Raw genomic sequence first — 26,141 nt, 5'->3', positions numbered from 1 at the left:
TTGAAGATTGCTGTTCACCACCGCTCCCGATTTAACGTTAAGGTAGATCGGGAGTGGTGGTTCACAGCAATCTTCAAGTCTTTCTACAAAATAAAAAAACTGCAAGGAGTAATTGGAGAAAATCCCCAAATCCAGATGTGCAAAGCTCATACAGACATACCTAAAATGACTCAAAGCTGTAATCAGCTCCAAAGGTGCTTCTAAAAGTATTGACAAAGGGGTGTAAATAATTATGTAAATGAAATATTTCTGTATTTCATTTTCCAAAAATGTGCAAACATGTTTCACTTTGTCATTATAGGGTATTGTGTGTTGACGGGTGAGAGACAAAAATCTATTTAATCCATTTTGAATGCAGGCTGTAACACAACAAAATGTGGAATTAAGTCAAGTGGTATGAATACATTCTGAATGCGCTGTATTTATTTATTTAACCTTTATTTATATATGCATAGTCACTTTAACTATACATTCATGTACATACTACCTCAATTGGGCCGACCAACCGGTGCTCCCGCACATTGGCTAACCGGGCTATCTGCATTGTGTTCCGCCACCCACCACCCGCCAAACCCTCTACGCTACTGCTACTCTCTTTTCATCATATATGCATCGTCACTTTAACCATATCTACATGTACATACTACCTCAATCAGCCTGACTAACCGGTGTCTGTATGTAGCCTCGCTAATTTTATAGCCTCGCTACTGTATATAGCCTGTCTTTTTACTGTTGTTTTATTTCTTTACTTACCTATTGTTCACCTAACACCTTTTTTGCACTGTTGGTTAGGGCTTGTAAGTAAGCATTTCACTGTAGGGTCTACACCTGTTGTATTCGGCGCACGTGACAAATACACTTTGATTTGATTTAACCAGGTGAGTCTTAAGAACAAATTGTTATTTGTACTAAATAAAAATATAAACGCAACATGCAACAATTTCAAAGGTTTTACTGAGTTACAGTTCATATAAGGAAATCAGTCAATTGAAATGAATTCATTAGGCCCTAATCTATGGATTTCACGTGACTGTGAATACAGATATGCATCTGTTGGTCACAGATACCTTAAAAAAAGGGTAGTGGCGTGGATCAGAAAACCCGTCAGTATCTGGTGTGACCAACATTTGCCTCAGGCAGTGCGACACATCTCCTTTGCATAGAGTTGATCAGGCTATTGATTGTGGCCTGTGGAATGTTGTCCCACTCTTCTTCAATGGCTATGCAAAGTTGCTGGATATTGGTGGGAACTGGAACACGCTGCCATACACGTCGATCCAGAGCATCCCAAACATGCTCAATGGCTGACATGTCTGGTGAGTATGCAGGCCATGGAAGAACTGGGACACTTTCAGCTTTCAGGAATTGTGTAAAGATCCTTGCGACATGGGGCTGTGTATTATCATGCCGAAATATGAGATGATTGAGGCGGATGAATGGCTAGACAATGGGCCTCAGGATCTCATCACGGTATCTCTGTGCATTCAAATTGCCATCAACAAACCGCTCGCCCACACGACGCCATACACGTGGTCTGCGGTTGTGAGGCCGGTTGGACATACTGCCATATTCTCTAAAACAACATTGGAGGCAGCTTAAGGTAGACAAATTAACATTCAATTCTCTGGCAACAGCTCTGGTAGAATTCCTGCAGTCAGCATGCCAATTACACTCTCCCTCAAAACTTGAGACATCTGTAGCATTGTGTTCTGTGACAACACTGCACATTTTAGAATTTTATTGTCCCCAGCACAAGGTGCACCTTTGTAATGATCATGCTGTTTAATTAGCTTCTTGATGTGCCACACTTGTCAGGTGGATGGATTTTCTTGGCAAAGGAGAAATACTCACTAATAGGGATGTAAACAAATTTGTGTGTATGGAACATTTCTGGGATCTTTTATTTCAGTTCATGAAACATGAAACCAACACTGTTTCGTTTATATTTTTGTTCAGTTTACAAAGATGGCCTGGCAGATATACACAAATGAAAAACAGTAGTAACAAACACTGGAAGCTGTCCTTGGCAGCATATAAAAAATATTATTCATCATAATAGTATTGTCAATGGCAATTTGTACGCCCCTTGGATCAACATGTTGATCAATCATCCAGTTCCTTTTTAATCCAATATAAATCAGATGTACTTCAGACCACCATCACAGATTAGGCATATTGATTTGTTGTTTTGTTATTCCCTCCTGATAAGAGTTGTTTGTCCTTAGAGGTCTGATGACTTGATCGATTCATCACAGTCAAGTAAAATAGCTTAAGTCAAGCTAACAGACACTGAGGAAGTGTGTAATGATGTTCAAATACTACATAGTACTTGACTTCATACAAAACCTGTGCTCTGTACCAAACTACAGTATATGATTCCATTTAGAACAGACTCTGCATTCCTGTTCAGCCTCCACCCGTGTTGACATGTACTAAAGCACCTTTTCTCCTCTATGTATACATTTAAGGGTCATTGACGTATACATTTATTTTAAAGTGAAACACATACATTGAGTATTCTATACAGACAGTATATGTTACAAGGAATAGAGACTAGCAATAATGCCATCCTAAATTATAAAGTACAATGAGGGTCAATGGTAAAACCATATCTTTGTCCAGCATGGGACATTGCATCCAACATTTTTTATTAATTAAATCATTCTTTTGGGCACAACACACACATACAGCTTTCAATGAGCACACGTGTCAAGTTACACAGGTGTGTGTGTGTAGGAGAGTCTGTTTATATTCACACGTTTCCTTCATGCCTCTCTGTGTTGTACAGTATCTCTTACTTTATTAAAGTGCCAGAGCAGCCAACAGAGGATTCTGTGAAGCCAGCATGGAGAAATCAGAGCCTTAGTAAAAAGTAGTCAGAATCTGACCATATGTATTAATGGCTTTGGGCATAGTCTCATCCCTACCCCTACATTGCTTTCAGAGTCTTAAAGGTAAGGGATAAACCAAGGTCACCAAGAAGTAGTCTGATCTGGATAAATCTATCAGTGAACCCGTGACCTCTGACTCTGGTTCAAGTCAGAGGTTTCTGTCCCAGCCGGAGAACTCCTCATCAGCCAGAGCCTGGTCGAACGGGAAGCGATCAAAGTTGATGTAGCACGGACCCTGAAGGAAAAGAGGGGGGGAAGGGGAGCTCATATCATTGGCTGCCTGGGAATGACGGTCACACTGGATATGACAGTTAATACTTAAGGACAAAACACATTTACTGAGGTCCAAAATAGGGGAAGGTTATCAAACATATTTTTTTTGCTTTGGGGAGGTTTTTTTTATTTTTTTTATTGGGCACAGGGGAGGGTAGTGTGTGTTTTCCCTGGTTTACATGAGCTCTTTTGCGGATTTCTTATATAATTTCTTCCATCCTAGCCAAATTTCCTCATCTGCTTGCATATATTAATATGCACTATGCTTTTCCACGCGTTAACTTTTACTATACCATAATATTGTCAACCAGTCTAACTGTCTATCCTGCCCTCTATCCACCATTCATAGTGTCACACCCTTGTCTCCAACCCCTCCAGGTGTCACCTATCTTCCCCATTATCCACAGTGTATTTATACCGGTGTTCTCTTTTTGTTTTGTTGCCAGTTAGTTTTGTTCGTCAAGCCTACCAGCAGTTTTACCCTTGCTCCTGTCTTTTTCTAGTTTTCACGGTTTTGACCATTCTGCCTGCCCTGACCCTGAGCCTGCCTGCCATTCTGTACCTTGTCACACCACCCTGGATTATTGACCTCTGCCTGCCCTGACCCCGAGACTGCCTGTCGTTCTGTACCTTTTGGACTCTGATCTGAATTACTGACCTCTGTCTGCCCTTGACCTGTCATTTTGACAGCCCCCTGTCCTATTAATAAACTTTTGTTACTTCGACACTGTCTGCATCTGGGTCTTCTCCTGGAACGTGACACATAGTGACAATAGTGGTAGGTGGATCATTTGTCCAGATCTGCGGTAGGCTAACTAGCGATCAAACCACGCATAAAAGCATTCAAAGCTGCTCAATTATCATTATGAATCCACAAGAACAAATAGGAATAGCTGATATGCACCTGAGAGGCCAGATGCATCATTGTGCATAAAAGAACAGTGAAGACATGAGACATGCGGCTCAAAAGCTCCCCTATTGATCTTGTTTAGGGCCAGTACAATTATCCTGCCTAGACTAGCCTTCCACACCAAAATGCAATGAATAATTGCCTTATTGTTTTCAAGTGAGTACAAAATTCTACTCTTGGTTGCAGTGAAAATGCCATTTGAATAACGATGCAAAAGCCATGTGATTCGAATATTTCATTACATTTCTACTGTGTGATTTTAGGTATGCTCCTTCTAATTCTCCCATCTCTCTCTCTCTCTCCCAGGGGAACTGAGCCCTAGCACCATGGCCTGATGACTCCTGGCTGTCCCCGTCCTCAGTCTAACTGGTCCACCTGGTCGTGCTGCTGATCCAGTTTCTGCACTTCTGCCAATGGCTATGGAACCCTGACCTGTTTCTCTCTAGGTTCCTTCCTAGGTTGCTGCCTTTCTAGGAAATGTTTTCTAGCCACCGTTCTCCTACATCTGCATTGCTTGCTCTTTGTGGTTTCAGCCTGGGTTTCTGTATAAGCACAACTGCTGCTGATGTAAAAAGGGATTTAAAAATGCATTGATTGATTCACCAACAGCACCAAACATCTAAAGAATAAAATACAGACCAGCCAAAACAAGTCATAAGGAAGTTGGGCACATTTTTGTCTGTATATTTGTAATGTGTCTGTATGTCATTGTATATTTATGTAAAACATATGGACCACAATGGACATAAGTCCCTGAATTTATTGTGCAATCCCAGTCCCTTCTAAACATCTTTGTAATGTGTGTATATGTATTGTTTTTAGGACAAATACTGTTCAACGGCCATCAAAACTGTTCAACGGCCATTTGATGAATGGAAAGAGACATCTGTTACAAAATAGCAAAAAGTTTAATGACATTCAGAGATTGTCAAGCCAAGTCTTGGATACTAGGTAGGCCTACAAGGTAAGGAGGGAAGTATTTTCTGTTTGTCGAGATTTACATAGTCTATTTCAAATCAAATCAGATTTTATTTGTCACATACACATGGTTAGCAGATGTTAATGTGAGTGTCGCAAAATGCTTGTGCTTCTAGCTCCGACAGTGCAGTAATATCTAACAAGTAATCTAACTATTCCCCAACAACAACCTAATACACACATCTAAAGGGGTGAATGAGAATATGAACATATATGGATAAGCGATGGCCGATTGGCATAGACAAGGTGCAATAGATGGTATAAAATACGGTATATACATGTGATATGAGTAATGTAAGATATGTAAACATTATTAAAGTGCCATTATTTAGAGTGGCATTGTATAAAGTGACTAGCGATCCATTTATTAAAGTGGTCAGTGTTTGGGTCACAATGTAGGAAGCAGCCTCTCTGAGTAAGTGAATGCTGTTTAGCAGTCTGATGGCCTTGAGATAGAAGCTGTTATTCAGTCTCTCGGTCCCAGCTTTGATGCACCTGAACTGACCTAGCCTTCTGGATGATAGCGGTGTGAACAGGCAGTGGCTCAGGTGGTTGATGTCCTTGATGATCTTTTTGGCCTTCCTGTGACATCGGGTGCTGTAGGTGTCATGGAGGGCAGGTAGTTTGCCCCCGGTGATGCGTTGTGCAGACTGCACCACCCTCTGGAGAGCTTTGCGGTTGAGGGCGGTGCAGTTGCCATACCAGGCTGTATTACAGCCCGACAGGATGCTCTCGATTGTGCATCTGTAAAAGTTGGCAGGGTTTTGGGGGACAGCGAAGGTTGAAGAGGTGCAGTGGCGCCTTCTTCACCACACTGTATGTGTGGGTGGACCATTTCAGTTTGTCTGTGATGTGTACATTTAGGAACTTAAAACTTTCCACCTTCTCCACTGATGTCCCTTTGATGTGGATAGGAAGGGTGCTCCCTCTGCTGTTTTCTGAAGTCCACGATTGATTTGAATGTTTTACTCACATCAGCCATGGAGAAGGAGAGGTGGGGGCGCAGTCCTTGTTAGCGGGCCATGACAGTGGCACTGTATTATCCTCAAAGTGGGCAAAGAAGGTGTTTAGTTTGTCTGGAAGTGTGACGTTGGTGTCCGTGACGTGGCTGGTTTTCATATGTCTCGTGTCCGAGCAGTTGAATTGCAACTCCGCCTTGTTCCTGTACTGGCATTTCACTTGTTTGATTGCCTTGCATAGGGAATAACTACACTGTTTATATTTAGTCATATTTCCAGACCTCTTTCCATGGTTAAAAGCGCTGGATCGCGCTTTCAGTTTTGAGTGAATGCTGCCGACCATCCACGGTTTCTGGTTAGGGTAGGTGTTAATAGTCACAGTGGGTACAACATCTCCAATGCACTTCCTTATAAAACGCACTCACCGAGTCAGCGAATAAGTCGATGGAAAAGCACGGTGGCGGAACCGATTCCGACAACATATCCCGAGAGAGCCATTTTTCCGTGAAGCAGAGAATGTTACAATCTCTGATATCTCTCTGGAAGGCAACCCTTGCTCGAATTTATTGTGGTGTTGAAAACGCAAACCAATATTAAAATGCTCGAAGACGGTATGCTTAGTTTATTGTTTGTGCATTGGCACAGAAATCTGTTGGTGAAAAATGCATTGCATATATTTTATATAATTATAAACATGGCATCAAAATCATTGTCTGCTGCCGGCTCTGATCGTAGTGTAATGAAACAGGCAGGGACAGTGAGCCCGTCCGTGGTGGTCGGCGAACCCTCAACCTTCTGGCCCGTAGCCCTGCATGGTATCGACTGTGCCACAAAAGCATGCTGAAGTGGCAAAGTCAATATCCATGTTTATAAACACAGTTATTTGTATTTGTGGTCCCCGCCCCCACCAGTACATTTCTGACTGTCCCTTACCACTCAATCTGTAACATGAATGGTACTTGATCTTTATAAAGTGTGAAAACCTATTGCGGGAAAAATGTGTTCACTAAAAAGATAACAGCTGTTGAAAATACATTTGGGTTGACTCGCGGCATTTGGGAAACTGTAGGGGTAAGAGTCCACTGTGGTGTTAATACGTCGCTGCATCAAAACCTTTCTTGCGGTGGTGGACTGCTATGTTATAGGGGCAAAAAACCCTGGTTCGAATCCAGCCCGTATCACAACCGGCCGTTATTGGGAGTCCCATAGGGCGGTGCACAATTGGCCAAGCGTTGGCCGGTGTAGGCCGTCATTGTAAATAAGAATGTGTTCTTAACTGACTTGCCTAATAAAATAAAGGTTAAATTAAAATATTGAAAAATTTTAAATATAAGATGCTTCTAGCCCCTTCATATTAATGGGATCTGTTCCTTTTATATAAGTCTTACTACTCGAAAATCGTCTTAATTCTCGCTCCAAAAACTTTTGTACATATAACACACTGTGGCTGAGGAAAGGCACTACTCCCAATATAAGTGAACCCCAAATCAATGTAGTTCTCATCCTATTTGAGCCTCTTCGATGGTCAAACGTCCCTGTCTGTTGTTCAGTGCTTTCCCGGGTAAGAGGGCAGTAGCTCTCTGGGTGCATCAGATTCACAACTGTCAGCGTCCATGCTAGCTGGGCTAGCAACAAATGTAGAATTACTGATGCTCACATTTGATGTGCTCGTGGAAGCAGAACAACTCGACAGGTGCAGGTGTAGTACTGCTGGTAGTAGCAGCTAGGGAAAAAAATCTAAATAGACTATTTGAAAATTTCAATCACATTTTTTTGGGCATACCCCGACGGATTGCGTACCCCAGTTTGGGAATAGCCGTTATAGACCGTATACTGTATAAACGAATGTCCCTATAAATGATAAAGTATTCATACCCATTTATAAATCCTTCGAAGGACACCTTTAAAGTTACCTGCTGTGGCTAGACTGACCTTGCGTATGAGTCTGATTGTAGGAGCCTCCACCTGACCCACACGCAGTTTGTGCCAGTTCATACTGCTGAACCACCTAGAGGGGAACACAGGAAATGGGGAGCGGGTGAGAGTCCTCAGAGAGAGACCGAATAATGGGTCATATACACTGGACGGTTGGGTCATCATTGTTACCTGTGATGGCGTACATCTTTAATCCCATTCTTGGTGTTTCCCAGCCTCTGACCCGGCCGAGGCCTATGGGCCATAACACAACATCAACAACCAATCAAAACACTTACACTTAACTGAGACAGAGTTAGAACAGCACCTAACACCCCAGAACACGGGGTGGCCCATCTCTCACCTGCACAGTTTACTGATGAGGGACTTGGCCCCCTCGCCCATGTAAGGGGGGAACTTGAGCACCCCGTCCAAAATTTTAGGGTAGATCTTAGCGGGCTCAGAACTGGAGAATGGAGGGCTGAAAGGTAAAACAGTATTTTAGATAATACTTTACTAAAATGAAGAATTGAAGCTGCTTTAAATCTTACTGTACACGTGCTGACGTGTACAGTACCTCCCCACCAGCAGCTCATAGACCAGGATACCCAGGGACCAGAAGTCAGCAGCGAAGTCGTGTCCCTGGTTCTGGATGATTTCTGGGGCCATGTATTCCGGAGTACCACAGAATGAGTAGGTCTTATCACCGTGCACTAACTCCTTAGCAAAGCCAAAGTCCACCTAGGTGTAAAAACACACACATTCAAACCCCCACACATACCCAAACACAGAGTTATGAATGCATAAACTATTTGGCGTCGCAAGTACATAGTCTCTTGTGACATACGTTAACGTTCATAGCTGGCCAGTTCACATGCAAGCAAGATTTGCTTCTGGATACCGAGATTAGAAGGCACGTACACAGAAACATGTGACAAGAGATAAAAAGCAGTGAAAGAGGGAAAGCGTAGGGTAGCACCTACCAGTTTAACGTAGCCCTTGGCATCCAGCATCAGATTCTCAGGCTTGAGGTCTCTGTACATGATGCCCTTCTTATGGAGGTAGGCGTAGGCCTCCACTACACAGGCAGTGCAGAATACAGCAATGGGCTCATCAAAACGTCCACTGTAAAAAACAGAGACAATGCAGATAATACAGTTTTGATCTTAATTAAATGTCTTGAAGAATCTACAACCTCAGTTGTGTTTATCTCAATGAGAAGACTTAGGGGGATTTCACTCCAAAATGGTTTGGTTTGTTTTTTTCCAAACTCTGGTGCATTTACCCCCTTAGTTCGGCACTTGGGAGCTCACTAAAAGAGTGCATCATGGTTCACTCAAAAACGGTGGTCTCGGTCCGATTTAATTCGGAAAACACAGGAAAAGAACCAGAGTCGCACATTATTATTGGTTGTTGAACTCCCAGCATTTGATGAAATGCACACAGCATCATAACTTCAGATCTCTGAAACATTCTGTGAGGAGCAACGCATTTATGAGTGCATCAGATGCTCCCACAATTTGTTGGAAAACCAAAGCAAAAGTAATATGAAGATTGGGACACACAAGTGATGCTTCATTATAATCATAAATGGAGAAACGTGAGAATGTTTGTCCAATAGCAAATGACTTGCGTGGACACGTGGTTTTGTTGAGACATTTTTGTTCATTTGACATTTGGCAATGTGAAACCAATGGAATCAAATGAAAAAAAATACAATGTAACAAAGAGTCAAACTCTGATTCTATAGCTCAAAAGTATGTGTGAAAACGCCCTTAGTCAGCCGTGTTTCCTCACACTTCTTTGAGCTTGGTCCAGATCTCCCCTCCTACACAGAACTCCATAATCATGTAGATGTAGCGAGTGTCTTTGAAGGCAAAATGGAGCCTGAACATCAAGAGAAAGAAAACAGGGTTAAAGCTGGTACAGTATCCTCCGTCCTCCTGGAGCTTTGAGGGCTACAGCAGGTACAGTATCCTCCGTCCTCCTGGAGCTTTGAGGGCTACAGCAGTGTCTGCTGATTTTCCTTTATATTTCATGGTACTTAAGGTACTTAAGTGACAAATGAAAGCCATCGATTGACACGGGAAGAAAGAGGATTTAAGCGTGAGCTTAAATAATGATGCTTGGATGTTAAAGGTTAGAGGTCAGCGGTCACCTAGCACCCCACAATCACCTGACAATGAAGTCACTCGTGATGGCTTTGAGGATCCTCTTCTCAAACAGGACGTGCTCCTCCTGTCGCTTGGCAACAATGTGTTTCTTACTGACCCGCTTCATGGCAAAGTACTTTCCATGATGCAGAGTGGTCACCTGCGGAAAACAACAATAACAACAACAACAAAAACAGTTATAAACTTTTGATCTAAAAAGAGCCATTTAACAAGCCCGAGGTCGGTACACCTATGACAACATCCAGCTCAAAGTGCAGGGCGCGAAATTCAAAAAAATATTTTTTTTAAATATTTAACTTTCACACATTAACAAGTCCAATACAGCATATGAAAGGTACACATCTTGTGAATCAAGCCAACATGTCCGATTTTTAAAATGTTTTACAGGGAAGACAAAATATGTAAATCTATTAGCTAACCACGTTAGCAAAAGACACCACTTTTCTAACTCCATCAGTTTCTTACTCCATCAGGTGCTATCACCAATTCGGCCAAATAAAGATATTGATAGCCATTAACCAAGAAAAAACCTCATCAGATGACAGTCTGATAACATATTTATTGTATAGGATAGGTTTTGTTAGAAAAATGTGCATATTTCAGGTAGAAATCATAGTTTACAATTGCACCCACCATCACAACTCGACTAGAATAAATACACAGAGCAACGTGTATTACCTAATTACTAATCATAAAACATTTCTTAAAAATACACAGCTCACAGCAATGGAAAGACACAGATCTTGTGAATTCAGACAATATTTCAGATGTTCTAAGTGTTTTACAGCGAAAACACAATAAATCGTTATATTAGCATACCACATGTGCAAACGTTACCCGAGCATTGATTCAAGCCAAAGAGAGCGATAACGTAATCATCGCCAAAATATATAAATTTTTTCACTAACCTTCTCAGAATTCTTCCGATGACACTCCTGTAACATGATATTACAACATACATATAGAGTTTGTTCGAAAATGTGCATATTTAGCCACAAAAAACCGTGGTTATACAATGACAATACTAGCAAAACTAGCCTGAAAATGTCGGGCGCCATCTTTAACAGTGATCTTGTCTCATGCATAACTATTCATAAACTTGACTAAAAAAATATAAGTTGGACAGCTATCGAAAGACAAATTAGTTCTTAATGCAATCGCTGAATTACATTTCTAAAATTATCCTTACTGTGCAATACAGGGTTCGCCAAGCGAAGCTATACCAAAAAAAATGGCGGAATATGCGTTTAAAATTTTTCGACAGAACAACGATTTATCATCTTAAATATTTCTTACTATGAGGTGATCTTCCATCAGAATCTTGGGCAATGTATCCTTTCTTGGGTCTAATCTTCTTTTGGTCGAAAGATGTCCTCTTGTCCGTCGAAATGCCCACTAACGTTCGACCGGGACCCCGAAACGTGCCCGGCGCTTCAAAGTGCAACACAAAGCAATGCCTCAAAATCGCACTAAACGGATATAAATTGCTATAAAACGGTTTAAATTAACTACCTTATTATGTTTTTAACACCTATAACGAGTAAAAACATGACCGGCGATATATTACTGGCTAAACCCAAGCTTGGAAAGAGAGCAGGTCCGACGTCCATCGTGCGTCAGGCGCAGCAGGAAAAGAACGGTACATCCGGTCTTTGGCCTTTTATACAGGCCCTGATTGCGCAATCGACTCCATTCAAATTGTCACCTCTTACTGACATCTAGAGGAAGGCGTGGGCAGTGTTTGTATCCTCATAGGATTCACAGGGACTTTAAAACTGACCTGGGACCAGTGGCCAAGATTTCTGAAATCTCACTCCATATCAGGAAAAGTGCTGTAGAATGAGTTCTGTTCCACTCAGAGACATAATTCAAACGGCTATAGAAACTAGAGAGTGTTTTCTATCCAATAATAACAATAATATGCATATTGTACGAGCAAGAATTGAGTACGAGGCCGTTTGAAATGGGCACCTTAAACAGAGCGACTCAATACTGCCCCTGCAGCCATAAAAAGTTAACATTGAAATGAACTTTCTATCACGTTAAAGGGGACAGTAATCTTTCATCAGTTGATAATACGAAAATTGTGTGATCTGTTTTATTAGACTTCAGTGCAGCCTTTGCTGCTTCCATTAAAGATCCATATGTTTTTTCATGATCAATGGATCATAACATATTGTTATGTTTTCTGTGTCTACTAATGACTTCATACTGACCTTGAACAAAGCCTGTGTGTCCATGTACGCTGACGACTCAACAGTATACATGCCAGCTGCATCACTAAAACAGATAACTGACACCCTTAACCTTCGTGTTGTGTTCGTTTCATGTTAATTAATTCTGTGTTCCCGGTCCAAAATGACATTATAGCTAATTACAAATCTATAATAATACATATATTATCATCTAACGTTGTGTTAGATCTTTTTATCAACTTAAGTTCTTGTGACAATTACAAGCTTTGAACTTCTATTTGCTGTTTATGGCCTGGAGGCCTCATTGACCTGAGCTCATACAACTCGTTTTTGACTATAGCAAATACTCAGACGAAACATATTGTGCTATTTGTCACATACTACTTTGTGTCTAAGTTTAACAAGTACATTTGTTTTTGAAATCATTTGAGTCTCAGAGTTTATTATAGTACAAGGGACAGGCAAAAGGTAAGTCAAGGCAGGCAAAGTGTCGTAATCCAAATCAGATTCAGGCAGGTACAGGACGGCAGGCAGGATCAGGGTCAGGACAGGCAGAAAGGTCAGAACTGGGAAGACTAGGAAAAACAAAAACTAGAGCACAGGAAACACGGGAACACGCTGGTGGGACTTGATGGGACAAGATGAACTGGCAACAGACAAACAGAGAAAGCAGGTATAAATACACAGGGGACAATGAGGGGAGATGGGAGACACCTGGTGGGGGATGGAGACAAGCACGAATACAAGTGAAACAGATCAAGGGTGTGACAAATATTTTGTCCTGCATGAGACTAATGATGATTCGAAAAAAGTCGATTGAATGGCATGAGCGCCGCTTAGTTTTTTTGCGCAGGCTTTACACACTCCAATAGTCTCTAGATAGCAATAGATAATGTGTCAAATTTCACAGCGGCATACCTTTTGTGGCAGTAATGCACCCTAAAAAAAATCCATGCCTTTTACAGCCCGGAGTTCTGCGTGGTGCCCTTCTCCCTGAGTGTGCGTCGCAATCTGAAGCGTCTCTCACTCACACGGCTCTCTGTCACGGGTCTTTCTCACAGGCTACAAGCTAAGACAGACACATCGTTGACGCAACTGCATTACGAGGTGCATATTGAAGATATTGGAAGAAACTTTCACATTTACTTTGTCAGCCAACAAGAAGAGTAGGCCTAATGAACAGCAAAAGCACTATCCTATGTCAATCTACGATCCCCCATCGTGCAAAAGTCTACCTATACTATTCAGTGCGAGAAATAAAATGTAAAAAATTATCTTCCCCATACTTGAAACTCACACGCTACGAATATATGCTAGTTAGGCTCTACACCCCTTGTAAAGTGGATTCATGTGCTTAATTTTAAGTTATTTGGACACTTTTGTTGTGATACAAACCTTATGTAAACATATAGGCCTATGGGCTAGGCTACATGCGGTGTGCGACTATGATTGAAAAGTCAAAAAAAAAAGGCATTGTTGGGCATCATTCACAAGTGATAATATATAATTCACAAGTGATAGGCTAATATTGTCACTTATCAGACTATTATTGACTTAATCTTGTCTTTACATATACTAAATAATATGGTGACATTTGTTTTGATTTAGCATGGACCATTATCATGCACCTGTATCAAAACAGGGGCAGCGGGAAAGAATACATGTCATCTATGAAAATAAATAGCGACAGGAGGACGCTTTTCCCTGTGGTTTATTTTCATGCCAGCCAGGTAGGCTATGTGCTTAAAATTAGGAAAGTTGACAAATAAATATAGTAGGCCTAGCCTATAGAAAGCTGATGGGATCCTCCTCTTTTTATTAGCGGACATCACTCTGCATAGCCTATAGAAATGTTGCGCAACATGAGCTCATGGGCTCTCATGGAGTGTTTGATTGGATTTTCGAATAAATTTGCATTGATGTCAGAATGATTGGAGGGACAATAGAGTGCTGAGTACCAGGCAGTTTGTACGTTTGGTACGCTACTAATGACCGGCAGCAGAATCACAGCTTGGAGAAGCCTAATTACTGTGACTAAACCGTTATATGGAATTTGACTGCCTTCATGACTCGTGACCGCCGGTGTGGCGGTAATATGGTCACCGCAACAGCCCTAACCTCAACCCATTTGAGATGGTTTGCGATGATTTGGACTGCAGAGTGAAGAAAAAGCAGCCAACAAGTGCTCAGTATATGTGGGAACTGCTTCAAGACTTTTGGAAAAGCATTTCTCATGAAGCTGGTTGAGAGAATGCCAAGAGTGTGCAAAGCTGTCATCAAGGCAAAGGGTGGCTACTTTGAAGAATCTGTTTAAATAATTTATTTAACACGTTTTTGGTTAATACATGATTCCATATGTGCTTTTTCATAGTTTTGATGTCTTCACTATTATGCTACAATGTAGAAAAAAGTAAAAAAAAATTATGAGTAGTTGTGTCCAAACTTTTGACTGGTACTGTAAGTATTCACAACCCTGAGTGAGTACATGTTAGAATCACATTTGGCAGCAATAGCAGCTGTGAGTCTTTCTGGGTTAGTCTCTAAGAGATTTGCACACCTGTATTGTACAATCTTTGCCCATTATTATTTTCAAAATTATTCAAGCTCTGTCAAATTGGTTGCTGATCATTGCTAGACAACCATTTCCAAATCTTGCCATACATTTTCAAGCAGATTTAAGTCAGAACTGTAACTGAGCAATTCCAGTATGGATTTAGCCTTGTGTTTTAGGTTATTGTCTTGCTGAAAGTTTAATTAATCTCCCAGTGTCTGGTGGAAAGCAGACTGAACCAGGTTTTCCTCTAGGATTTTGCCTGTGCTTAGCTCCATTCTGTTTATTTTTTATCGTCAAAAACTCCTCAGTCCTTAACGATAACTAGCATACCCATAACATGATGCAGCCATCACTATGCTTGTAAAATAGAGAGTGGTACTCAGTAATGTGTTGTATTGGATTTGCCCTAAACGTAAGACTTTGTATTCAGGACAAAAAGTTAATTGCTTTGCCACATTTTCTTTTGCTTTAGTGCCTTGTTGCGAACAGGGTGCATTTCTTTGAACATTTTTATTCTGTACAGGCTTTCTTCTTTTCACTTTGTCAATTAGGTTAGTATTGCGGAGTAATAGCCATTCAACTCTGTAACTGTTTTAAAGTCATCACTGGCCTCATGGTGAAATCCCTGAGCGTTTTCCTTCCTCTCTGGCAATTGAGTTAGCAAGGACTCCTGTATCTTTGTATTGACTGGGTGTATTGATGTCACGCCTACTCCCGCTCCCCCTCTCCAGCGTACGTCATCGCCAATCTACTAACCACCAGCCCTGGCAACCATTACAACGCACACCTGCTACCCATCATTACGCACACCTGGACTTCATCATCACCTTGATTTACCTCTCCTTTATTTAGCCCTCAGTAGCCTCAGTCTTCAGGCAGTATTGGTTTGTTTTGATTCACGGTCTGTACGCTTGTCATGTTTTGTTTATCTGCATTTATCATTAGTGAACTCACCTTCTGCACCTGCTTCCTGGTGTATACGGAACAATTGATACACGATACAAGTGTAATTAATAACTTCACCATGCTCAAAGGGATATTCAATGTCTGCTTTTTTGTTTTTACCCATCTATCAATAGGTGCCCTTCTTTGCGAGGCATTGGACAACCTCCCTGGTCTTTGTGGTTGAATCTGTTTTTGAAATTCACTAATCGATTAAAGGATCTTACAGATAATTGTATGTGTGGGGTACAGAGATGAGGTAGTCATTCAAAAATCATGTTAAACACTATTATTGCACACAGAGTGAGTCTATGCAACTTATGTGAATTGCTAAGCAAATATTTACTCCTGAACTTAGTTAGTCTTGTCATAAGAAAGAGGATGAATACTTATTGACTCAAGACATTTCAGCTTTTCATTTTTTATTACTTAGTAAAAATGTCTAAAAACATAATTCCACTTAGACATTATGTGGTATTGTGTGTAGGCCAGTGACAAAAATCGCAATTTTTTATCAATTTTAAATTCAGGCTACAACATTTGGAAAAAGGTGTGAATACTTTCTGAAGGCTCTTTGGATATCTCCAAACCTAAATGCATAGTTTTTGGGAGAAATAAGCCTACATCTCATCTGGATCTATCATTGAATAATGTAGCTATTGAGCAAGTTGAAGAAACTAAACTGCTGGGTGTCACCCTAGATAGCAAGCTATCATGGTCAAAACATATAAACTCAATGCCACTAAAATGGGAAGAGGTCTGTCCGTGATCAGGCGTTGCTCGGATTTCTTGATATCTCAGTCAACCAGACAGGTCCTACAATCCAGTAAAGGGGGATTTACTATTCTTAGATAGTGGGTTTTGTGATGAACAAACCATCTGATACCATGAATGATGGAACTGAGTTTGCCTTTTTGACCAAAATGTTATTTAAGGTGCTCCAAAGCTTTTTACTATCATTCATCTTTGCTTTATTCTTATATTTTCTTCTTCTTTTCATTCACATGATTTCTCAATTTGCAGTACGTTTGCTAATCGGTTGTGCTGCCAGATATTTTTGCCATACCTTTTGCCTCATCCCCCTCAACCATACAATATTTTCCCCCCTCATCAATCCACGTGGATTTACCCGTTTTTACAGTCATTTTCTTAATGGGTGCAGACCACCAAATATTCTTTACATCATCAACATAAGAATCACCTACAAAACGTATTGTACTATATGACCGCTTATACATGTGTTGAAGATACCGAACTGTCTGTTCAAGGAGTTGGCACACAGCTCGGACACTCATCGATATCACACAAGACATGCAGCCAGAGGTCTATTCACAGTCCCCAGGTCCAGAATAGAGGCTGGGAAACACACCTTATTAAATAGAGCCATGACTAAATGTAACTCTCTGCCAACCCCAGGTAACTCATGCTAGCAATAAAACCAGATAAAAGAACACCTTACGACACGACGACAGGGACTGTGAAGAGACACAGAAATTTGTATGCATGTTGTATTGTATTATGTATTGACTATCTTAAGATGAGTTAACTCGATGTGGGTCGCTCTGGATGGGAGCGTCTGATGAATGGCTAGATTGTAATGTAAATAGGGGGCTATGTATTTACATACATTATGTATTTAATGTTGTGTTGTTTCCTGTTTGGACCCCAGGAAGAGTAGCCACTGCATCGGTAGCAGCAAATTGGGGATCCTAATAAATATTAAATACTTTATCAGTTGGTTTCAGCCTCTAACTTGCCAAACACAACAACAACACCAAACTCACACACATACCAGTTCAACGCGACCAAACCCTCCCACTCCGAGAGTGACAGGTTCTCCCTGGTAACGCCCCTCCTGGTACAGTACAGGGATCAGGTCCTTCAGTCTCAGAGAGGAACTAGGACTGGTCTTCTCTGGAGCATCTGGCTCCTCCAAAACCTTAGAGCTGATGCTGGAACACAGACAACAGTTAGACAGCTTGACTAGACTAAAGTGGTGAAAATAGAACTAGGAGGAGAAGGGTACTGCTAAAAGGGGCAAGAGTGTCTTTGTACTCACTCATCATGGAGCTCCAGGTGTTCAATGGGGATCGTCTCCTCAAACACCCTAGAAGTGTAACATAACAGACCATTAGTCATTCAATCAATCCATAAACCAATCAATTAAGAAATGTAATAGTACTTGTTCAGACTCACTCCTTATCGATGGAGAAGCAGGTCACAGGCCCAACAGCAGTACATGTTGCAGTCCTCAGGATTTCACTGCAGGTTACATACAGATCCACACTTATGAGCAGCCACATTAACTAATAGGTACTGCACACCAGGGTCATTTTAATGAACAGCATGAAGTCTATTTATAGCCTTAGCTACTAATGTATCCATGGTTACCGTATCAGGGCCAATTCCCCGAAATGCTCCCCTTTGCCCATCTTGCGAATCTGTTTCTCCTGCCCATTCAACTTCTTAGTCACCTTGACCTGAGGGCAGACACACACAAGTGCCCACGTGCACGTACACACATCCGCACACACACATACGCAGGCATTATTAGCACGCACACATACACACACACATTTTTGTCATTAGTAAACACATGGGTTGGTAAGCACAGGTAGGAGTATTGTAGACTCCAATCCTCCACTAGTGTAGTAAGTTGTTGTTCACTATGATCATCAAACAAAGGGTGTACAAAAACAGTGGAGTCTTACTTGCAAACATTAGCACGCATTTAAAGTTAAACAGCTACTCACGCTGGAAATGTGTATCACCCAATTAATATAGTTGATTTACTTGCATGTGACCAAACACTAAATTGTAGCTGGTCCCATCAGATAACATGATACGGTACAAGTTAGCTCTATGCTAACTTCACCAGGTGGCAGTGATTACATCCTGGCACAACTTCTGCTTCCAGCCCATAAAAGATCTTAGATTTTCAAGAAATAGGTCAACCTTAGCCACTAGAGGGATATTTTAAATCTACAAAATCAAGGTTTACTTGTTCTGTTGGTCTGTAACAAAATATGATGTGAAATATTGCACTGATGAATCCTTGACTATACAAATATTTGCATATATGACAAAATCCACATGTTTGTGTATCTGTTTCAAACACCCCCATGTGCTTTTTTTGAAAAAAATATAAATTAGGTCCTTACAAGAAAGTTTGTTGTACATTGTTTGAAAAAACGAAGAGCCTTATGGATTTTTCAAATAGCAGTTATGTAAGCTATAGCTATCATTATCACTTCTAGGTGCCACATACTGCTAATGTCACACCCTGGCCTTAGTTATCTTTGTTTTCATTTATTATTTTAGTTAGGTCAGGGTGTGACATGGTGAATGTATGTGTTTTTGTAGTGTCTAGGGTGGTTGTAAGGTTAGGGGGTTTATTAGAGTAGTTGGGTTTATGTTTAGTATAGAAGTCTAGCTGTGTCTATGGTTGCCTGAAGGGTTCTCAATCAGAGACAGATGTCATTTATTGTCTCTGATTGGGAGCCATATTTAAGGCAGCCATAGGCACTAGGTTTTTGTGGGTAATTGTCTGTGTCTATGTGTAGTGTTTGTGTCAGCACTATCTGGATTTATAGCTTCACGGTCGTCTGTTTGTTGTTTTGTTTCATTTTTCTTCTTAAAATAAAGAGAAGATGTATTTTTCATGCGCTGCGCCTTGGTCCAATCTCTCTCCCTTCAACGATCGTGACAGAATTACCCACCAATTCAGGATCAAGCAGCGTGATAAGCGGCAACAGGAGCAGCGCAAGGAGGAATGGCAATGGGAGCGTAATCTGGACTACACAACGTGGGAGGAGATCGACAGGTGGGCGATCGACCCAGGGCAAGTGCCGGAGCCCGCATGGGATTCTCTGGCGCAGTGCGAGGAGGGATACCGGCGAATGGAGGCAGCACGACGACGCGGTAGGAAGCCTGTGAGTCAGCCCAAAAAATTTCTTGGGGGGGGGCTTAGAGGTAGTGGGCCGAGGGCAGGTAGGAGACCTGCGCCCACTTCACAGGCTAACCGTGGAGAGCGGGAGTACGGGCGAACACCGTGTTACGCAGTAGAGCGCACGGTGTCTCCTGTACGTGTTCATAGCCCGGTGCGGGTTATTCCACCTCCCCGCACTGGTAGGGCTAGATTGGGCATTGAGCCAGGTGCCATGATGCCGGCTCAACGCGTCTGGTCTCCAGTGCGTCTCCTCGGGCCGGCATACATGGCACCAGCCTTACGCATGGTGTCCCCGGTTCGCCTACATAGCCCGGTGTGGGTTATTCCACCTCCCCGCACTGGTCGGGCGACGGGGAGCATTCAACCAGGTAAGGTTGGGCAGGCTCGGTGTTCAAGGGAACCAGTACGCCTGCACGGTCCGGTATTTCCGGCGCCACCTCCCCGCCCCAGTCCAGTTCCACCAGTGCCTACACCACGTAACAGGCTTCCAGTGTGTCTCCAGAGCCCTGTTCCTCCTCCACGCACTCGTCCTATGGTGCGTGTCTCTAGCCCGGTACCACCAATTCCGGCACCACGCACTAAGCCTCCTGTGCGTCTCCAGAGTCCTGTGCATCCTGTTGCTGCTCCCTGCACTAGCCCTGAGATGCGTGTCCCCAGCCCGGTACCACCAGTTCCGGCACCACGCACTAGGCCTAATGTACGTCCCCAGGGTCCAGTATGCCCTGTTCCTTCTCCCCGCACTAGCCTGAAGGTGCGTGTCCTTAGCCCGGTGCCTCCAGTTCCAGCACCAGGCACCAGGCCTACAGTGCGCCTCATCCGGCCAGAGCCATCCGTCTGCCCAGTGCCATCTGAGCCATCCGTCTGCCCAGTGCCATCTGAGCCATCCGTCTCCCCAGCGCCATCTGAGCCATCCGTCTCCCCAGCGCCATCTGAGCCATCCGTCTCCCCAGCGCCATCTGAGCCATCCGTCTCCCCAGCGCCATCTGAGCCATCCGTCTCCCCAGCGCCGTTTGAGCCATCCGTCTGCCCCGAGCCATTAGAGCCGCCCGTCTGTCCCGAGCCGTCAGAGCCGTTAGTCAGTCAGGAGCCGCTAGAGCCATTCGTCAGTCAGGATCTGCCAGAGCCGCCAACCAGACAGGATCTGCCAGAGCCGCCAACCAGACAGGATCTGCCAGAGCCGCCAACCAGACAGGATCTGCCAGAGCCGCCAACCAGACAGGATCTGCCAGAGCCGCCAACCAGACAGGATCTGCCAGAGCCGCCAACCAGACAGGATCTGCCAGAGCCGCCAACCAGACAGGATCTGCCAGAGCCGTCAGCCAGCCATGAGCAGCCAGATCCGTCAGCCAGCCATGAGCAGCCAGATCCGTCAGCCAGCCATGAGCAGCCAGATCCGTCAGCCAGCCATGAGCAGCCAGATCCGTCAGCCAGCCATGAGCAGCCAGATCCGTCAGCCAGCCATGAGCAGCCAGATCCGTCAGCCAGCCATGAGCAGCCAGATCCGTCAGCCAGCCATGAGCAGCCAGATCCGTCAGCCAGCCATGAGCAGCCAGATCCGTCAGCCAGCGATGAGCAGCCAGATCCGTCAGCCAGCCATGTGCAGCCAGATCCGTCAGCCAGCCATGAGCCGTACAGCCAGGATCCGCCAGAGCCGTCCAGCCAGGATCCGCCAGAGCCGTCATCCAGCCAGGATCCGTTCCTCAGTCCGGAGCTGCCGACCCTCAGTCCGGAGCTGCCCCTTATCCTGGTGCTGTCCCTTATCCTGGTGCTGCCCCTTATCCTGGTGCTGCCCCTTATCCTGGTGCTGCCCCTTATCCCGGTGCTGCCCCTTATCCCGGTGCTGCCCCTTATCCTGGTGCTGCCCCTTATCCTGGTGCTGCCCCTTAGTCCGGTGCTGCCCCTTAGTCCGGTGCTGCCCCTTAGTCCGGTGCTGCCCCTTAGTCCGGTGCTGCCCCTTAATCCAGTGGGGTTAAGTTGGCGGGTGGTCAGTTGGAGGAGGCTACGAAAGCGGGTAGTGACTATGGTGGGGTGGGGACCACGACCAGTACCAGAGCCGCCACCGTGGACAGACGCCCACCCAGACCCTCCCCTAGACTTTATGCTGGTGCGCCCGGAGTTCGCACCTTAAGGGGGGGGTTATGTCACACCCTGGCCTTAGTTATCTTTGTTTTCATTTATTATTTTAGTTAGGTCAGGGTGTGACATGGTGAATGTATGTGTTTTTGTAGTGTCTAGGGTGGTTGTAAGGTTAGGGGGTTTATTAGAGTAGTTGGGTTTATGTTTAGTATAGAAGTCTAGCTGTGTCTATGGTTGCCTGAAGGGTTCTCAATCAGAGACAGATGTCATTTATTGTCTCTGATTGGGAGCCATATTTAAGGCAGCCATAGGCACTAGGTTTTTGTGGGTAATTGTCTGTGTCTATGTGTAGTGTTTGTGTCAGCACTATCTGGATTTATAGCTTCACGGTCGTCTGTTTGTTGTTTTGTTTCATTTTTCTTCTTAAAATAAAGAGAAGATGTATTTTTCACGCGCTGCGCCTTGGTCCAATCTCTCTCCCTTCGACGATCGTGACAGCTAAAGCAATTGACTTATAATTGATAGTGTTTTTTTTATCTCAGGTTCGAGCCCAGTTAGCATCCCAAAAAAATGTTGAGGAAAAAATTTAAGTGGATAATTATAATAATGCATTTGTATTGATTATGGATCCCCCAGCAGCTACTCTTTGGTGGTTCGGCAAAATTAAGGTAGTTATACCATTTTTTAAACATTACAATACATTAATAACAGATTTCACAACACCTTAAATGTGTGCCCTCTGGCCACTACTCCACTACCACATATCTATAACACAAAATCCATGTGTATGTGTGTGTATAGTGCATATATTATCATGTATGTGTGTGCATGTGTCTGTGCCTATGTGTGTGTCTCTTCACAGTCCCCGCTGTTCCATAAAGTGTATTTTTACCTGTTTTTTAAAAATCTGATTCTACTGCTTACTTCTGTTACCTGATGTGGAATAGAATGCCATGTAGTCATGGCTATATGTAGTACTGTGCACCTCCCATAGTCTATTCTGGACTTGGGGACTGTGAAGAGACCTCTGGGGGCATGTCTTGTGGGGTATATGCATGGGTGTCTGAGCTGTGTTGTTTAAACAGTAGTGATAAAGTCAATCTCTCCCCCACTTTGAGCCAGGAGAGATTGAAATGCATATTAATAATGTTTGCTCTCTGTGTACATCCAAGGGCCAGCCATGCTGCCCTGTTCTGAGCCAATTGCAATTTTCCTAAGTCCCTCTTTGTGGCACCTGACCACACAACTGAACAGTAGTCAAAGTGCGAAAAAAATAGAGCCTGTAGGACCTGCCTTGTTGATAGTGCTGTTAAGAAGGTAGAGCAGCACTTTATTATGGACAGACTTCTCCCCATCTTAGCTACTGTTTTATCAATATGTTTTGACCATGACAGTTTAAAATCCAGGGTTACTCCAAGCAGTTTAGTCACCTCAACTTGCTCAATTTCCACATTATTTATAACAAGATTTAGTTGAGGTTCAGGGTTTAGTGAATGTTTCATCCCAAGTGCAATGTTTTTTGAAATATTTAGGAAGAACTTTTTCCTTGCCACCCTTTTTGAAACTAACTGCAGCTCTTTGTTAAGGTTTACAGTAATTTCAGTCGCTGTAGTAGCTGACGTGTATAGTGTTAGGTCATCAACATACTGTACATAGAAACACTGACTTTACTCAAAGCCAGTGGCACGTCATTAGTAAAGACTGAAAAAAGTAAGGGGCCTAGACAGCTGCCCTGGGGAATTCCTGATTATACCTGGATTATGTTGGAGAACATCCTCTGTGTTCTGTTAGACAGGTAACTCTTCATCCACAATATAGAAGGGGGTGTAAGCCATAACACTGATATTTTTCCACCAGCAGACTATGATCGATAATGTCAAAAGCCACACTGAGTCTAACGAAACATTCATTTTATCATCAATTTCTCTGAGCCAACCATCAGTCATTTGTGTAAGTGCTGTGTTTGTTGAATGTCCTTCCCTATAAGCATCCTGGAAGTCTGTTGTCAATTTGGTTACTGTAAAATAGCATTGTATCTGGTCAGACACAATTTTTTCAAAAACTTTAATCAGGATTGTTAACAGGCTGATTGGTCGGCTATTTGAGGCAGTAAAGGGGGCTTTTCTATTCTTAGGTAGAGGTAGCGGAATGACTTCCCTCCAGGCCTGAGCCCACACACTTTCTAGTAGGCTTAAATTGAAGATGTGGCAAATGGAAGAAGGCAATATCATCCTCTATTATCCTCTGTAAATTTCCATCGAAGTTGTCAGACCCCTGTGGCTTGTCATTGTTGATAGACAACAACAAAAAATTAAATGTTTGCCTTTCATAATTTGGTTAGATATACTTTGATGTGTAGTGTCAGCGTTTGTTGCTGGCAAAAAAATGCACCTCTTCCACACTCACTTTACGGAATACAAATTACAATTCTTGTTTTTCATAATTTAGTCAGATAAACACTACCGTTGAAAAGTTTGGGGTCACTTAGAAATATCCTTGTTTTAGAAAGAAAAGCAAATTTTTTGTCTATTAGAATAACATAAAATTAATCAAAAATACAGTGTAGACATTATTAATGTTGTAAATGACTGTTGTAGCTGGAAACGGCAGATTTTTTATGGAATATTTATAGTGCCTTGCAAAAGTATTCATTCCCTTGGAGTGTTCCCTATATTGTTGCATTACAACCTGTAATTTGAATGGATTTTTATGTGGATTTCATGTAATGGACATACACAAAATAGTCCAAATTGGTGAAGTGAAATGAAAGAAATTACTTATTTCAAAAAATTCTAAAAACTAAAGAATGGAAAAGTGGTGCATGCACATGTATTTACCCCCTTTGCTATGAAGCTCCTAAATAAGATCTGGTGCAACTAATTACCTTGCACACAGGTGGACTTAATAAAGTCCACCTGTGTGCAATCTAAGTGTCACATGATCTCAGTATATATGATCTCAGTATATATATACACACCTGTTCTGAAAGGCCCCAGAGTCTGCCACACCACTAAGCAAGCGGCACCATGAAGACCAAGGAGCTCTCCAAACAGGTCAGGAACAAAGTTGTTGAGAAGTAAAGATCAGATTTGGGTTATAAAAAAATATCTGAAACTTTGAACATCCGCGGAGCACCATTAAATCCATTATTAAAAAATGGAAAGAATATGGCACCACAACAAAAATGCCAAGAGAGGGCCGCCCACCAAAACTCACAGACCAGGCAAGGAGGGCATTAATCAGAGAGGCAACAAAGAGACCAAAGATAACCTTGATGGAGCTGCAAAGCTCCACAGCGGAGATTGGAGTATCTGTCCATAGCACCACTTTAAGCCGTACACTCCACAGAGCTGGGCTTTACGGAGGTGGCCAGAAAAAAAAGCCATTGCTTAAAGAAAAAAATAAGCAAACCCGTTTGGTGTTCGCCAAAAGGCATGTGGGAGAGTCTCCAAACATATGGAAGAAAGTACTCTGGTCAGAGAAGACTAAAATTGAACTTTTTGGCCATCAAGGAAAACACTATGTCTGGCGCAAAACCAACACCTCTCATCACCCCGAGAACACCATCCCCACAGTGAAGCATAGTGGTGGCAGCATCATGCTGTGGGGATGTTTTTCATCGGCAGGGACTGGGAAACTGGTCAGAATTTAAGGAATGATGGATGGTGCTAAATACAGGGAAATTCTTTAGGGAAACCTGTTTCAATCTTCCAGAGATTTGAGACTGGGACGGAGGTTCATCTTCCAGTAGCATACTGCTAAAGCAACACTCGAGTGGTTTAAGTGGAAACATTTAAATGTTTTGGAATGGCCTAGTCAAAGCCCAGACCTCAATCCAATTGAGAATCTGTGGTATGACTTAAAGATTGCTGTACACCAGCGGAACCCATCCAACTTGAAGGAGTTGGAACAGTTTTGCCTTGAAGAATGTGCAAAAATAACAATGGCTAGATGTGCCAAGGTTATAGAAATATACCCCAAGATACTTGCAGCTGTAATTGCTGCAAATGATTGCTCTATAAAGTATTGAATTTGGGGGATTGAATAGTGATGCTGTAACGGCTTTCCTCCTCCTCTTCATCCGAAGAGGAGGAGCAGGGATTGAACCAAAATGCAGCTTCTTGATATGACATGATTTATTAAATTAAAGACGAAAAAACACGAAAACACTTTAACAAACTACAAAACAACAAACGACGTTGACGCACCTGAACATAAGAACTTACATGACACGAAGAACGCATGAAACAGGAACAGACTACATAAACCGAACAAACGAACAAACAAACCGAAAACAGTCCCGTGTGGCGCAACGTACATAGACAC

At 42.8% G+C, this 26,141-nt stretch overlaps 1 protein-coding gene across 4 annotated transcripts in view; it reads right to left on the bottom strand.

Annotated features, from left to right (window-relative positions):
• Nucleotides 1-1,876: 1,876 nt before the first annotated feature.
• Nucleotides 1,877-26,141, bottom strand: part of LOC120024381 (cGMP-dependent protein kinase 1-like) — a 40,017-nt gene continuing 15,752 nt past the window's right edge. For 2 of the 4 annotated variants that reach the window (XM_038968612.1, XM_038968611.1), the window contains 12 exons: nt 18,182-18,270; nt 17,987-18,052; nt 17,850-17,897; nt 17,583-17,742; nt 10,102-10,238; nt 9,723-9,812; nt 8,909-9,050; nt 8,503-8,666; nt 8,290-8,406; nt 8,118-8,180; nt 7,944-8,019; nt 1,877-3,126 (listed from right to left, as the gene is read on the bottom strand). In XM_038968612.1, the coding sequence (XP_038824540.1) occupies nt 3,040-3,126; nt 7,944-8,019; nt 8,118-8,180; nt 8,290-8,406; nt 8,503-8,666; nt 8,909-9,050; nt 9,723-9,812; nt 10,102-10,238; nt 17,583-17,742; nt 17,850-17,897; nt 17,987-18,052; nt 18,182-18,270 (1,239 nt within the window). In that variant the 3' untranslated portion in view covers nt 1,877-3,039. Of the gene's footprint in view, nt 3,127-7,924; nt 8,020-8,117; nt 8,181-8,289; nt 8,407-8,502; nt 8,667-8,908; nt 9,051-9,722; nt 9,813-10,101; nt 10,239-17,582; nt 17,743-17,849; nt 17,898-17,986; nt 18,053-18,181; nt 18,271-26,141 lie in introns of all 4 variants that reach the window. The other 2 variants (XM_038968615.1, XM_038968616.1) reach the window with 2 other exon arrangements.

This window comes from Salvelinus namaycush, chromosome 29 (genome assembly GCF_016432855.1).
Source record: "Salvelinus namaycush isolate Seneca chromosome 29, SaNama_1.0, whole genome shotgun sequence".
Taxonomy (NCBI): Eukaryota; Metazoa; Chordata; class Actinopteri; order Salmoniformes; family Salmonidae; genus Salvelinus; species Salvelinus namaycush.
The sequence above is the reverse complement of the archived record's forward strand: the minus strand, read 5'-3'. Positions and strand labels throughout refer to the sequence as shown.